At 34.1% G+C, this 16,947-nt stretch overlaps 1 protein-coding gene across 2 annotated transcripts in view; it reads right to left on the reverse strand.

Moving 5' to 3' along the window:
• STX17 (syntaxin 17) overlaps positions 1–16,947 on the reverse strand; it is a 66,316-nt gene that overhangs the window by 19,879 nt on the left and 29,490 nt on the right. For both annotated transcript variants that reach the window (XM_041761134.1, XM_041761132.1), the window contains exon 4: positions 3,425–3,650. In XM_041761134.1, coding sequence (XP_041617068.1) covers positions 3,425–3,650 — 226 coding nt within the window. The remainder of the gene's footprint in view (positions 1–3,424; positions 3,651–16,947) is intronic.

Genomic DNA, 16,947 nt, shown 5'->3' on the forward strand with positions numbered 1-16,947 from the left:
ATTGATCATGAATACCAACCTATCTAACCAAATAAAATGACTTCTAAGTCATGGCTTAAGGAGTATTTTTAAGAAAATTAAAACCAACAGAAAACATATCTTCTTAATAATATAAAAAACTATCCACGTGCTTCACAAAACTGTTCACTACATGTATATATACCTGTGATAAAATCTGATATTTCATCAAATTCAATATGCGGTCTGAAGTTCCCAGCAGTTTTAAGATTGGATTCTTTTCTTTTCGGAGTATTTGTTTAAAATGTAATAAGATTCTATTCCTATTGCACTGGTGAACTGTATGTGCTGGAAGGGGAGTAAGAAAGACAAAGATGGAGAGAAGCCCTGATTCACTCTATATGACTTGATATATCTTTCTAAATACAAATCAAATTTGTAGGTTCATCACTTCTCTTGGTGGGAAGCAATATGCTAAAAATGAAACTAGACACACAAGTGAGACAGAAGGGAGTTTCTCAGATCAAGCAAGATTGGCAGAGAAGATTTGCTTTAGGAACTCTCAGAATCTGGACAAAAGAAGCAGCAAAATCATCACAGCTTCCCCCTAAACTTAATAAGCTTCTTTTACCCTCCAGAGAACATAAAACACCCTATTCTACTTGTTATTTCTATCTGTAAATGAAAAACTATTTTTGTATTTTGATCTCACTCATGGAAATGTGGCAACATTGCTCCTGAATCTCTGCTGATATTTCCAACCAATTTATTTAGAATCAGATTGAATTTTTAAAGGAAGAAGTATTTTAAGGCATTTAACTTCTATGCAAATCAAACACATTTTTTTTGTATAGGCTGTCACTACTAAATGAGTATTGAAAGCAAAAACAAAGAAAAACCAGAAAGCACAGGATAAAAACATGTAGAATGGCAGAAAAGAGTCCACAACCAGAAGACCACACATGGAACAAACCCAATTCCTATCCTACTATTAAGGTCTTATGTAAATCAGTTGCTTTGTTTTTATTCTTCTTCTTTCCCATCCTCTCAATTATTTGTTAATAATAATTCTGGATTTAAGGCAACCTAGTAGAATTTCTCATTTGGTGAAATTCTGGCACTTGGTGAGACAGGTCATTTTAACTGCTTAATGTTGGCAATGAATTCAAAGTCAAAGTACTATCTCACCAGTAGACCATTTGGAATTTGAAATTCTACACATTGTTTTAGGTATAAATTAGGTATTTTATAAATAAGATGACTGTCTCAATCAAATCAGCACTAGTTATAGAAATTTAATCATGTAGTTTTTCCCAGTGGCAAGTGATTAGGTCTTTAGTTCATTTGATGTTCCATGAATTGAGGAATCTAAGAATCAAAAGAGTTGGAAAATGAATTTTGTCATTTCTTCTTCCTCATCCTCTGGCTCTGCTTCAATCTTTTTCACCTCTGTACATGTGCTTCCTCAAATGTTGCGTAAATATATATATTTTTTAATACCTGTCAGCTTTCCTGCAGAGAAATTTAATTGCCAGCAAACTATGTAAACTGCCTTCTCATAATCACCCAGTTCCTCTGATGATATATAAACCCATGTTTGTTGAGCCCAAACCCAAGTTTGTTGAGTCCCACTGGCAGAAACTCAAATAATGCAATAATAAAATGCAAATTAGACCAAGTATTAGAATAGTATCATATGTGAGAAACCTCAGAACTCAAACCTTTTGTTTTCGAGGGAATTGCTGGTGATGGGCAATTCAAAACTAAATAGCAAGAGACTGATGTCAGCGACTCTTTCCAGAAAAACCAACATATCTTCATTGTTGTTACTGTCCTCACAACTGTCACAGTGTTTAGGTAGATAAGAGAGCTGCTTAATCACATGGAAGCCCAGTTTCTCTATACAAGCATATAAAGTATCAGGTTCACACTAAATGATATGAACAGCATTTAGCTGCATCATTATGGTGGTGATTAATACACACAGAATAACATAAGCAGTAGCTACAAACTATCAAAAGGCATTATTCCTAAATATTCTTCAACCAGGGGGCTGAGTGGTAACATCTCCTTCTATCCTAAATAACACTTTAGGTACTGGTTATCCACAGAGTGTAGTGAGTATAGTACATCTGAAATTACAAAACTGCCTCTAAAAAAGTATTTATTCTCTTACATTTATGAAACATTTATTAATGGTCTACTATGTGCCGAGCACTATGTACTATGTGCTAGGTACTCAGGATATAGTAAAAGCAAGATTGCAAAGAAACTCTGGATGATGGCCTAAATGTTTCCTCTAATTTTTCAATTTTGACTTCCCTATGAATTACTGGATCATTAGCACTGAAAATAAAACGTCAAAAATAATCTGGTTTTGGAGACAGGGAATGGTATAAGAGCCTCCTACATACATGAAACGATGAAAACTGGACAGGTATAACATCTCTTAGATTCTAATTTATAATTTATTAAGATTTAAAGCATCTTAGAGCGTATAAAATATAACAAGATAGCATAAATTAAAAGGGAAACAAAAAAGGAAAAATGAGGGGAGCAATTATAAAATAAAGCCAGGACAGTTAAAAACTTTGGCTTTTGGTAGTTGAAAAAAAATTCAGACATAAGCATTCCAGTAAATAACTCAAGTAGAGAAACCTTATCAGTTATTCTAGCCAATATCCTTTTAATAAGATTTTAAAAAGACCAACTGCTTTCAAGTACTATTATGTATTAAACCAAGAATTTGTTTTCAGGGTTCAATTATCAGTTACATTCTTAAAAAAGATATGATGAAAAGTTTTGCTGGACCGTTTCTTAGAGTACCACTTCACAAAAGCTGATAGCATGACCCTCAATGCAGGTTTGTTTTTTGTTTTTTTTAAATGTTGTCTGTTAAATTCAGAAAACTGAGCTGATAGATCTAAAGTCCCTATGAAAGAAAATCAGAATGCCAAAGAAAGAGGTATGCCTGGTTAGGCTACTCTTGCACCCGGACATGAAGGGGGTATCCTCTGCAAATTAGGATGACATTTTCAATATATAGACAAATAGGTACTTAGAAGTTCCACTCTATATAGCATAGCTTCAAAATTTTTATCCCATGAAACTTTATCTACATGCATTTCTTTTTTTTAAAAGATTTTTATTTATTTATTCATGAGAGACAGAGACAGAGAGAGAGAGAGAGAGAGAGAGAGAGAGACAGGCAGAGGGAGAAGCAGGCTCCATGCGGGGAGAGCCCAATGCAGGACTCCAGGATCACGCCCCGGGCCAAAGGCAGGCTCTAAACCACTGAGCCACCCAGGGATCCCCTCTACATGAATTTCTAGGCATGCCCTAGGCATGGTCCAAGAATTCAACATACTGAAATAGGAGGTGATCCCTGGAAACTTATGTATCTGCAATAGTTATACAAGATGGTGAACTGCATTACTATGAACAAGAGTAAGACTTAGGACGTTACCACCAACAGTCATGGATCTGGTCAAAGAAGGCTGTAGTAAAGTTTCTTCATCATTAAATTGTTTCTTAAGTTCTTCTACAGATTCCAGATGGAGTTGAAGAAATTCTGCTGTTGCTGCTGATGCTTCTTCTTTAACAGGATCTATCATTCTCTTTAGAAGTACTAGGTCATCCTTTCGGACTTTCAAACAAAGTTTCTCCATTTCTCGAATATTGGAACGGAGTTGCTATAAAAGAAAAAAAGAATCATTAAAGCCACCATCTGTTAGAATACCTTTATTTTCAGAGGTAATCTGTGATAATGATCATGAACGGAAATGATTTCCAGTGTCCTCTACAACAAAAGCTACATATAACATTTTTCTATTTTTCATGTCTTTAACCAAATTGAGCTTAAGAACTCATATTCTCATGTTTTGAATTTATTTAGCATTTTTTTCCTTCATTAAATGTGATTATTACAAAGGTAACAAACACTCTTCATAATAAACCAAACAGTGTAGAACATATCAAGAAAAACTTAATGATTTCCCTCTTCACCAATCTAACCACCTCTTTTAACCCAGTCCTCCTACACATTTCCCAATGCTCATGCAAACATTAACATATACAGACTTTCCTTTTTACAATGAAATGGATAACACTGTGCAGGATAATCTATAATTTGTTATTCCTCACCCCACTGATGTAACAATACCATCACGGGTATACTATACTCCATGGTATGGATGTATAATTACATAAAGGGTCACTGCATAAATAATAATTTATTTATTAAATAAATAATATTATTTATTAAATAATAATTTATTCAGTGACCCTTCCAAGTGATCAACAGTCATGCATGTTGTTTCCAAAACAGGAGTCCTTGAATATATCCTAATATACCATAACAGTATATATTAGTATTATAGTATATACATTGTACTGTATTTTATAGAAATGATTCCTAAAAGTGAGAGTACTCAAAGGATCATGTGCTTTATTTCAATAGCTATTATCAGTAGCTAAAGTAAATTGTTACCTAAGTAACAATTTATATTACCACCAAAGTATGAGTTTTCCCACATACTGCCAGTACTACATAGTTATCTCACTGTTGCTTTAATTGCATTTCTGAGTGAAGTTACTGGATTTATATCAAATTATTTCCTCCTCTTTTTAGAATCATCTACTGACATAATCATAAGTTTTCCTCTAATATGCTGATACGAATTATGGGTAGGTTTCATAATATAGAGCCATCTTTACGTTCCTGAGAAAAACTCTTCCTGATCACATATATAATTTTTTGGACTCTATTAGCTAATAAATTATTTGGACTTTCAATACATGTCTGTCTATATGTGTGTGTGTCTATATTATCTTTACTAGATTTAAACTCACTATAAGAGGTTTGGGGTTGTGCTAGCTTCACAGAATGACGGGGGGAGTTTTCCATTTTTTCCAATGGCCTATACTTTGAAAAACATAAAAACCAAAAATATTGTTTGACAATTAAATGGAACTTACTTGCATGAATGATCTGAGTATGATGCTTCTGAAAAATTATAGATCTCTATAATATTGACCATATATTTTAGAATATACTTTAATATTTGTGTAATATTTTAAATTCTTCTCCCCTATTGCACTTCCACATATTCTAATGCAAGTTCTGTATAATAGGACAGAATGTATTAACTTCTTTAATTTCTCAAGTACCTACTCTGGGTGAAGTATTACATCCTATATTCTTACATTCCACATTATTACCTTATAGAAAAATCAGATCAAAGAAAACTTGCTTAGAATTTACTTAATTTTATCTAGTAGCAAAGCTTAGTTAAATTAAAACCCGGGTATTTTTTTAATTAAGCTTTCATTTTAATTCCAGCATAGTTAACATGTACTATTATACTAGTTTCCTGTGTACAAGACAGCAATACAATTCCATACAATACCCAGTGCTTTTCCCAAGTACACTCCTTAATCCCCATCACATATTTAACCCATTCTCCCACCTCCTTCCCCTCTAGTAACCATCAGTTTGTTCTCTAGTTTATAGTTTGTTTCTAGGTTTCTCTTTTCTCCTTTGCTGGTTTTGTTCCTTAAATTCCACATATGAGTGAAATCATATGGTATTTGTCTTTCTCTTATTCTATTTAGCATTGTACTCTCTAGCTCCATCCATGTTGTTCCAGATGGTAAGATTTCATTCTTTTTTTGGTAATGGGTGAATAATATTCTGGTATGTGTGTATCACATCTTCTTTATCCATTCATCTATCTATGGGCACCTGGCCTGCTTCCATAATTTAGCTATTGTAAATACTACTACTATAAACATAAGGGTGTGTGTATCTCTTTGAATTAGGGCTTTTGTATTTTGGGGGTAAATAACCAGTATTGCAATTACTGGATTGTAGGGTAGTTCTATTTTTAACTTTCTGAGGAGCCTCCTTACTGTTTCCACAGTGGCTGCACCAGTTTGCATTCCCATCAACAGTGCATGAGGATTCATTTTTTTTCCATATCCTCACCAGTGCTTATTTCTTGTGTTTTTGATTTTAGCATTTTGACAAGATAATTGATTTCTCTGACAAGTGTAAGGTGACATCTCATTGTAGTTTTGTTTTACATTTCCCTGATAATGAGTGATGTTGTGTATTTTTTCATGTGTCTGTTGGCCATCTGGATGTCTTCTTTGAAGAAATGTCTGTTCATGTTTTCTGTCAACTTTTAATTGGATTGTTTGTTTTCGGGGTGTTGAATTGTATCAGTTCTTTATATTTTGGATACCAGCCCTTTATTGGATATGTCATTTGCAAATATCTTCTTGCATTCAGTAGGTTGCCTTTTAGCTTTGTTGATTGTTTCCTTTGCTGTGCAGAAGCTTTTTATTTTGATGTAGTCCCAATAGTTTATTTCTTTATTTCCCTTGCCTTAGGAGATCTATCTAGAAAAATGTTGCTATGGCCAATATCAGAAAAATTACTGCCTGTGCTCTCTTCTAGGATTTTTATGAAAACCTATGTATTGGGATCCCTGGGTGGCGCAGTGGTTTAGCGCCTGCCTTTGGCCCAGGGTGCGATCCTGGAGACCTGGGATTGAATCCCACGTTGGGCTCCCGGTGCATGGAGCCTGCTTTTTCTTCTGCCTATGTCTCTGCCTCTCTCTCTCTCTCTCTCTCTCTCTCTGTGTGAGTGTGACTATCATAAATAAATAAAAATTTTAAAATAAAAAAGAAAGAAAACCTATGTATTCTTAAAAGTCCAGCAATCTTCCCATTAAACTATAACCATAATTCGTATATATGGTACCTTAATATAATCTAAGGTATTTTATTCTAGCAAAATTAAAGACAATTCTGGAAAAAATAGTTTAGCTACAACCTAATGTATCTTGCGAGATATTCTGGGTGAATAAAAAAAGTTGTGTTTCCATCTTGCCATGACTCTATACTTTCTTTAACCAGAGTGACAGAAGTCACTCTTATGGGAACTAGAAAACCTAAGGATAACTGTACTGTAAGTTTAAAATATGTGATATGCAAGCATTACTATGGAAAAATCATAGAGGCGTATGTTATCATCTAATACAATCTTATGATTTTACAAGAGGGAAACTGGACTCCAGATGAACACAGTGGCAGAATTAGGTCTAGTGTCCAGTTTTCAAGTCCTGGAACAATACTATTTCTAACATACCACCAATTCTTGGCTGTGCAATTCCTTTCTGAACTACAGTTGTAAAGCTTGGTTACGTAGTTGCCACATAGTCCACAAAATATTTTAGGCAGTATTATCTTGGAGAAGCATTAAAGTTTCTGCAGCTAATGACCATTTGCTTATGACATTCTTCCTCTCTTATAGAATTTGTACATGTTTATGTCCCCAAATTATAGTGTCTGGAATTCTATTGCTAAGGGTAGAGAGGAAAATGTTAAAAGAAAGAAAACATCCACTGAACTATAAAATCTGACACTAAAGTAACAAAAACAAAAATAATGGCTAAATTTTTATTAACACTTACTATAAGCTGTCCATTGTACTATGTATTTACCTTCATCTTTTTTACCTCCACAGCTTACCTTTGAGGCAGATATTACTACTATGCTCATTTGGCAGAAAATTAAAGACATTTTTAAGTTTTTAAAAAATATTTTACCTATTTATTCATGGCGGGGGAGGCAGAGACACAGGCAGAGGGAAAAGCAGGCTCCCCAGAGGGAGCCCAATGCAGGACTTGATCCCGGACCCCAGGATCCAAAGGCAGATGCTCAACCGCTGAGCCACCAAGGTGTCCCCCACAAGACATTTTTTTTTTAAAAAAAGCCCAGGATTACACTTCTAGTAAAAAGTACAGCCAGGAATTAAATCCAGGCTACAGAGCATATGTTCTCAACAACTTTTCTACATAGCTATACTATCCAACAGAAATATAATGCAAGCCATAAATGCAATATATATATATATATATATTTAAACTTTATAATAGTCACATTAAAAAGTAAAAAGAAACAAGTTAAGTTTAATGTTTTATTTAACCAAATACATTCAAAATATTACCATTTAAACATGTGATCAATATAAAACTTATTAATGAAATATTTTACATTCATAGCACATCTCAATTCAAACCAGCCACATTTTTTTCAAAGGAGGCTTGAACTCATGACCCTGAGATCAAGACCTGAGCTGAGATCATGAGTCAGACATTTAATAGACTAAGCCACCCAGGTACCCCCAAATTAACCACATTGTAAGTGCTCAACAATTAAATGTGGCTAGGAGCTACCATATTAGACAGCACAGCAACAGAATCTCTCCAAAATCAAATAAAAGGAACAGGATAGTAAAGCCATATGTGAAACATATAAAGTAGGTATTGATGCCTCTGGGTGTAGCAAGATAGATAATTCAAACTAACCCTCTCACCAACGACTAGTTAAAGCATTGGCAATAAAGCAAATGACAAAGAAACAAAATTCAAAGGCATCAAAAAGCAAATAAAATAGTACAAAATTTGTAGGCCATGAACTAGACAAAGGTGGAAAAACACAGGTGAGTCCTGAACTCAAAGCCACATCTGCTTGGAGGTATTTATTTACCAGAGTGTTTGACAGCCTCACAAATTTCTGGGTAAAATACTCAATGCAGGGGGCCTGCTAAATATAACCACTATGGTGCTTTGAGCTGGGATCTGAAAGACCTGTACCCAGAGAGCACAGGTGATCCTGAAATAAATCAGCCCTCACATGAACTATAGTTTGGCTTCCAGTCTTTTGGGTAGTGTATAAAAATTTTAATCCTTGAAACTATATAAAGATAATTGTGGGGTAGTGTGGGTGGGTCAGCGGCTTGCGCTGCCTTCAGCCCAGGGTGTGATCCTGGAGACCCAGGATTGAGTCCCATGTCAGGCTCCCTGCACGGGGCCTGCTTCTCTCTGTGTGTCTCAGCCTCTCTTGCTCTCTCTCTCTGTGTCTCTCCTGAATAAATAAATAAAATCTTTAAAAAAAAAAAAGGTAATTGTAGAAAATCAGTACCCCAGGGGCTTAGAGGAGTAAATGAAATAAATCCTCTCTAGGGGAAGATAATATTATCCCTATCCTCAAATAATTTCTATAAATAAGTTTTCAAATATAATGCCCACCAAAGATAATTAAGCACAGGAGGACAAACACAACATGGAGAAAGAAGAGCAGAAACAATAGACAATAGGAACATCCAAAGGGACATTTGATATGCATAAAAGCAAATGTAGCCTAAAAAACTATGGTTACTTTGTCCAAAGATATAAAAACCAAGCTTGGAAATTCAGCAAACAATGGAATTATAAAAAGCAAAATACAGGTTTTAAAAAAGAATGAATATTCTATAATTTAAAAATAGAGTATAGAGGGGCACCTGGGTGGCTCAGTTAAATGTCTGAATCTTGATTTTGGCTCAGGTCATGATCTCATGGGTAAATCAAGCACTGTGTTGGGCTCTATGTTCAGTGGGGAGTCTGCTTGAAGATTCTCTCTCTCTGCCTCTCCCCCCATGTGCTCTTTCTCTCTTTCTAAAATAAATAAATAAATATTTAAAAATAAAGTATACAAAAGAAAAAATTTAATAAGAGTTTAGCTGTGGAGCACTTGGGTGGCTCAGTCAGTTAAGCATCTGCCTTCAGCTCAGGTCCTGATCCTAGAGTCCTGGGATCGAGCCCTACCTGCTCTCCATCTCCCTCTGCCTGTCACTCCCCCTGGCTTGTGCTCTCATACTGTCAAATAAATAAATAAATAATTTTTTAAAATAGCTGCATATTAGACCAACTCAAGACTTAGTAAACTGAAAACTAGATATGAAGAAACAATGTAAAACTATGTAAAAAAGAAACTACGTAAAAAATATAGAAGAGAGATAAAAGACATAGGATATAGTTGGAGAAGAATACAATATACATCTATTTAGAATCCTAGAAAAGTACACAAAATAAATTTGAATAGATAATGACTAAGATACCAAGCCACAGATTCAAGAAGGTCAGCAAATCTCAATAAGCATAAATAAAAAGAAAAACATGTAGCCAAATAGGGAAAAAAGAAAAGAGAGAGGGTAGGACCTCTCAGAAGGAGCTCAAAAGGAGCTAGAGGCAATACAAGTTCTTGCAAAATAGTCTTACCACTTCAGAGGCACTACTGCCAATGTTGCACATGCTGCAGTTAACCTTCAAACCAGATGTGTGTCTACTCTGTTATGTAACATCTGGTTCCTTCATCCAACATAACTAGTCCAACTTTTTTCTTCAATCAGTCACATTCTGGGATCCAATATATAAATCCAACATTACATGAATTATGTATAACCGTTCTAAAGATTCTTATTTTCTGTGTACTCTATGTATTAGAATAGCATACACTGCCATATAATGTAAAAAAAAAATCTATATATAAACAATGCAACCAACTATCCATGGGTTATACCAACAAAAACAACAATAAATCTTGAACAATGACAAAAAAAAAAAAAGCAGTGTCACACCCAGTAGGCAATAATAAAGACCAGAAAAAGAAACAGTAAGACTATAATATGACTTCTCAAAGCAACAAAAGCCAGAAGAGAGCAGAATGATACATTCAAAGTATGGAGAAAAAACTGCTATCAATCTAAAATTTTATACCCAGCAAATATATCTTTCAGGTAAAATGAATATAAAAACTGAAGGAATCTATCTCCAGGAAATACACAGTAAATATAAAAATGTCCTTCAGAAAGAATAATAATCAATGCAGATATTAAGTCGGAGATGCAGAAAGAAATGAAGTATATTTTAAAAACAGTAATAAGAAGAAAAAAACAGTAAAAGTATAAATCTACATGACCAGTAACAATACTACAACAATAATATCTTTTAAATACATGTGTAAGATTAAAATAGCATTTAATCTTGGGGGGGGCATATATACAACTAAAATATTTCAAGCTACCTATACAATCTATATTGTTTATGATGTATATTGTAATTTCTAAGAGTATATAATTCCAAAACTAACAAGAGAACAGTTGGGTCAGTAAAAAAAATACAAGAAAGTTAAGATGGGATATGAAAAAGAACACAGAATATGTGAAGGAAGTAGAAAGCACATAAGAGACTGTAAGATCTAAACCTAAATACATCAACAATTACATTAAACATAAGTGGAATATTCCAGTTAACAGAAAAATTTTCAGACAGGAAAATATATGAAACTCAAGAAATACATCTAAAATACAAAGACAGTTTAAAAAAAGGGTAAAATAAAAACCATGTACAGCTGACCCTTGAACAACATGGGTTTGAATCTGCAGATTCAATAAATTAGACTAAATTTGAAAAAAGTTTCATTGCTTTGGTTCAGCATGTTTTGATATGCTAATTCCAAAATGTATATGGAACTGCATATATAGGCTGATACTAGCTTCGAAGAAGATTAAGAAAACTTCCTCTATTAGATATCAATTGATTATAAAGCCACAAAAATTAATACAGTGGTGTGGTATTAGTGCAAGAATAGACAAATACACCAATGAGACAGCCAAGAAACCACCCAAACATATATGCACTGAATTTCAACAAAGGTGGCACTGCAGAGAAGCATGATTTTTCCAAAACACAGTGCTTGGCCATTTGGGTATCCACATGGGAAAAAAATAAAACTGAACACACCACTTTACATGATACACAATAATCAACTAGATGGATTATAGACCTAAATGTGAAAGGCACCACAAAGAACATCTTTATGACATTAGGATAGGAAATACCTCTTATATGTGGCACAGAAAGCACCAAGAAAAAACTGATAGTCTTGACTATATTAAACTAAATGAACTTCTAGTCATCAAGGGATAAAATAAAGACAGTAAAAGATTAACCACTAAGTGGAAGAAAACTGCAACACATACACTGATAAAGTGGTCACAGACAGAATAAAGAACTCATAGCTAAGAAAAAGACAAAAAGCCTGTACAAATGTGGGCAAGAACTCTAAATGGGCACTGCTCATAAACAAAGAATTACACACAGCACCTGGGTGGCTCAGTCAGTTGAGTGTCTGACTTGATTTTGCCTCAGGTCTTGATCTCAGGGTCATGAGGCCCTGTCGGGTTCCCAGCTCAGCAGGGAGTCTGCTTCTCTGTCTCTCCCCCTCTCCCTGTTTGTGCTTTCTCTCTCTCTCTCAAGTAAATAAGTAAATCTTCAAAAAAAGAAAAAAACACCCAAACAAACCCAGAGTTACTCAATCTGACTAATAGGTAAAATTAAATTAAACCATAGTTAGCTACCCACCAGAATAAAGTTTGACTTTCCTAAATATTGAGGAAATGTATGAGGATGTGGAGACCACAGGAATTCACATTCATTGCTGGAAGGAGTATAAATTATTTTGTACAATTATTTTGGAAAAATACATTACATTTGGAAAAAATACATTTGGAAAAATAAAGTACAATTATTTTGGAAAAGTTTGTCATTATACTACAGTTAAAATAAGGATGCCTAATGAACCAACAATTCCTGTCCTAGGAATACATTTAACAGGAATGTATGCAGGCATATACATGTAAAAATATACAAGAATGTTAATGGCATCTATAATAGAAAATGAAAACAAAACAAAGAAACCTAAAAATAACCCAAGTGACCATCAACATATCATAGTATATGCTTACGAAACACTATGGTAAACTCATACAATGGACTGTATACAGTAAAGAAAATGAATGAATACTGCTATAGGCAACAACACAGATAAATCTCAAGCCAGACACAAAGGATATATTCTGTTTATTTAAATTTATATAATGTTCAAAAACAGACTAAATTAATCTATAGCTTAATGAGACATTTTGTTGTTAAAACTATACAGAAATATTAACAAGCAATGACCACATAAATCAAGATAGCAATTACTTTTGGTGGAAGAAAAGCAGTTGTTATAGGAAAGAGGCTATAAAGGGTTTCTAGGATGCTGGCAATTTTCTACTTCTTGATCTGAGTAGTAGTTATGTGAGTATTCCCACTACAATTTGGTTAGGTGTATATTTATGTTGTATATATTTACAGCACATATGTTATATTGCACAATAAAAAGTTTTAATAACATTTTTAGAAAAGAGCATTATATTAACCTGTATGGCCAATTAAGGATAGAAACAAGTGTTTTTCTTAAAGGAGTTTAAGACTAAGACTTTATTTATTTATTCATGAGAGATAGATACAGAAAGAGGGGCAGAGACACAGCCAGACGGAGAAGCAGGCTCCTTCAGGGAGGCCAATGCGGGACTCAATCCTGGATCCCAGGATCACACCCTGAATCAAAGGCAGACGATTAACTGCTGAGCCAACCAGGCGTCCCAAGGATAGAAACAAGTTTGGAAGCATTTGGGTAGGGGTAAAAATGAGTATCAACCTAAGTATGGAAGTATATTACCTATCACCTTGTTGGATAAAAGATTAATTCATTCATTTGACTAGATTGTGCAGTTGTAAGGACAGAGACTATGCTTGTCTCTGACACTATACCATAGTGTCCTTAATGCCATATTTGATCCCTGATACATGGTTCAATTCAATAAATACGTAAATAAATGAATGCTTTCTTAATATTTTCCACAAAGTGGCAAAACAGTAGTTCAACAACAAAAGAGATCTCCAACTCTCAAGAATGCAACTAGATCTGTTTCCTAAGAATGCATAATATAAGCCACTAAGCATATGAAACATTTCATCTTTCATTAGCTGGAAGAAATAATGAAAGGAACCACTTTTTTGGAATTTATTCTGACATACAAGCATAAAATAGTGACATGGAAATGAAACCCATGAGAAAAAGCAACCATACCACCTTGGAGTTCTTAATTGTTAAAAAAGGAATAATGGAAACACTGATACTTTAGAGAAGTGAATTAAGTTTTTTCTGGAGAAAATACCTCTGTGATACCATAGAAATTATATGTAATAGGAAGATCTTTTTTGAAAGAGAAAGATAGTTTCTAAAAGGTGAAATGCTGACACTATAAATGAAAAAAAATTAATCTGGTAAGAAAAGAAAGTGGCATCTAAAGAATCCACTATGGTTGTGTATGGTGTGCTATAAGTTCAGAATTTTAAGAGACTTATTTAAAAAAAAGAAAGAAAGCCATGTGAACAAGGATGAATACAAAAGAGTGGTGTGAAACAAGGAGATTCATGTAAGTAAAGTAAGAGCCCAGAATGAGCGGAGGCTGAAGAAAAATGTTAAGAACAATAAAAAGGATTTACAAAATACATGTAGAGCAAGAACAAGAAAGGAGGATTAGGTCTACTGCTTGGGGCAGATGGTATAATGTTAACAGATGATGCAGAGAAAGCACAACTACCAAATTCCTATATTGCTTTTGACTCTCTATTAAGGACAAATATTCAAAATGGAAAGGGGCATAAGAAACATACTCAAAGGAAATCTGAAATATCTTATTGTAAGAATCTAGACAGGCTTCATGAAGGAAGTGCAATTTGAGCTGTCCCTAAAGAATATATTAGGAAAGCAGAAAATATTAAATAGGCCAAACTGGGGAAGGACAGAGGTGTAGTAGAAGGGTAGAAGTCTTCTAAATACTATATTTTGTCAATTTTAAGACACATCTTTCCCACATTCTAACTCTCTGAAATTGGAATGCATCTTAAAATAGATGTCAAAAAAAAAGCAATGGACCATTCTTAACTGGCAGCACTTTTCTTCCTTGGAGGTACACAAAACAATGGTGTATCTTACAACAGATGGTACCTAAGATTTCATTTCCTCCCTGAGGTTCTATAGTACCTATGCCAATCAGAGTAGAGGTCAAAAACCTAAATCCTGATTAATCAGCTTATAAGTACCTCAGGCAAAATTAAAATTTAAATTCAATTGAAGCTCATAATAATCTAATTTATCTTCTAATAGCACTCATTTTGGAATCTATTCTATCTACTCTTCCATTCCTTAGTTGGCTTTGACTCTCTAATCTTTTCTTCTGTTCTCCTAACTCCTGTCTACTATCCTCACATCTCCCTTTTCCTTCCTCATCCCCTCTTTTATAGTTTCTTCCTTTTAAATTCTCTTAAAATTTTTTAAAAATTAAAAATACATAGATCATCTGTTCTATATTTCTCATGGTAAAATTATAAAAGTCATGTTTTACTTCTATAAGTTCCATGGCTGATTTTAGTTTTCATTGCCTATATAACAGAGATAGATTCTCTGTAGAGCAGTATCTTTCTTTTTTTAATATTTTACTTATTTGAGAGAGTGTGAGTGTACACGAATGCAGGGAGGGGCAGAAGAAGAGGGAGAGAATTTCAGACTGTGCTGAGCATGAAGTCCGACTCTGGGCTAGATCTCACGACCCTGAGACCATGACCTGAGCCAAAATCAAGAGTCCAGACAGTTAACCAACAGAGCCACTCAGGAGCCCAGGAGCAGTATCTTTCTAAATGTTTTCTGAAATCTACTATCTCAGAATCTCTAATGTACATCCCAGAAATTTGTGTTCTCAAGATGTTCTGTATCACCATTGTTATGGAAACTAGGCTGATCAAGAGCATTCAGAAAGGTTTTATGGCAATGCAGGGACTGCTCCAATCAAGCCTAATAAATCATAAAAGTAAGATCCGAAAGAATCAAACTATTTTCAAGTATCTTAACTATATTTCATAATGAAACTCAAGAAGATTTATAGGAACATGAAAATACCTAGCACTCAAAAAAAAAAAAAAAATCTAGCATTCAGCCAGGCAAGGGCCTCCCAATCAAAGATCATTGGAAACACAGAGAAATAGGAAAATATGACCCATAATGAGAATAATCACTTGATTGAAACTAACCCAGAATAAGCAGATATATTAGAATAAGCAGAAAAGGATAGTAAAACAGTTCTTATAAATGTATTCCATATGTTTAAAAAGTTAAGTAGAGACACAGAAGATATAAAGAGACCCAAATCAGGGCACCCGGCTGACTCAGTCAGTAGAGCATGCAACTCTTGATCTCAGGATCCTGAGTTCAAGCCCCATGCTAGGGGTAGAGCCTACTTAGTAAAAAGAGAGAGAGAGAGAGAGAGAGAGAGAGAGAGACCTCCCCCAAAATCAAGGTTCTAGAATTTAAAAATGTAAGATGTGTGATTAAAAATGCACTGAATATATTAACAGCAGATTGGATGCTGCTGCTAAGACTAATAAACATGAAGGCATAGAAATAACACCAATCAAAATGAAACACACAGAGAAAGAAGAATCCAAAAAAAAGTTAAAAGCTTCAGTAAGTTGTAAGATAACCTCAAGCAGTCTAACACATGTGTAATTGGAGTCTCTGAAGAAGAGGAGAAATAGGAAGGGACAGAAAAATATTTTAAAAATAATAGCCAAAATTTTTCAAATTTGATGTAAACTATAAACCTAAAGATCCATGATGTTCTACAACTTGAAAGCACAAGAATTGTGAAGAAAATGTCACCAAGGTTCATCATAATTGAAGTACTCAAAGCCAGGGATAAAGGGAAAACTATAAAAGCAACCAGAGAATAAAGACATATTACACAATGAAAATAGTAAGTTTCATAGGTAGCAGGATAAGGAGACACAACAGAATAAAAAAAACTCAATTCAAAATAAAACTGAAACATCAATCACAATTTAAAATTACAATTTCATAAAACAGCTTGGCACTTTCTTAAATAGTTAAGGAGTAACAATAATATGATCCACCCATTCCCATAAGTATTTATTCAAGAGAAATGAAATCCTTTGTTCATACAAGGTCCTGTACTCAAAATGTTCATAGCAGCTTTATTTTTAATAACTCAAAACTGGAAACAACCCAAATGTCCATCACAGATAAGCTGTGGTATACTCATACAACAGAATATCTACTCAACAATGGAAAGGAATGAAATAACGATACACATTATAATACGAATGAACCTCAAAATATTTATACAGAGTGAAAGAAGCCAGACAAAATAAGTGCTTATTTCATGATTCTATTTATATAAAATTCTAGGAA

The sequence above is a fragment of the Vulpes lagopus genome, chromosome 7 (genome assembly GCF_018345385.1).
Source record: "Vulpes lagopus strain Blue_001 chromosome 7, ASM1834538v1, whole genome shotgun sequence".
Lineage (NCBI taxonomy): Eukaryota > Metazoa > Chordata > Mammalia > Carnivora > Canidae > Vulpes > Vulpes lagopus.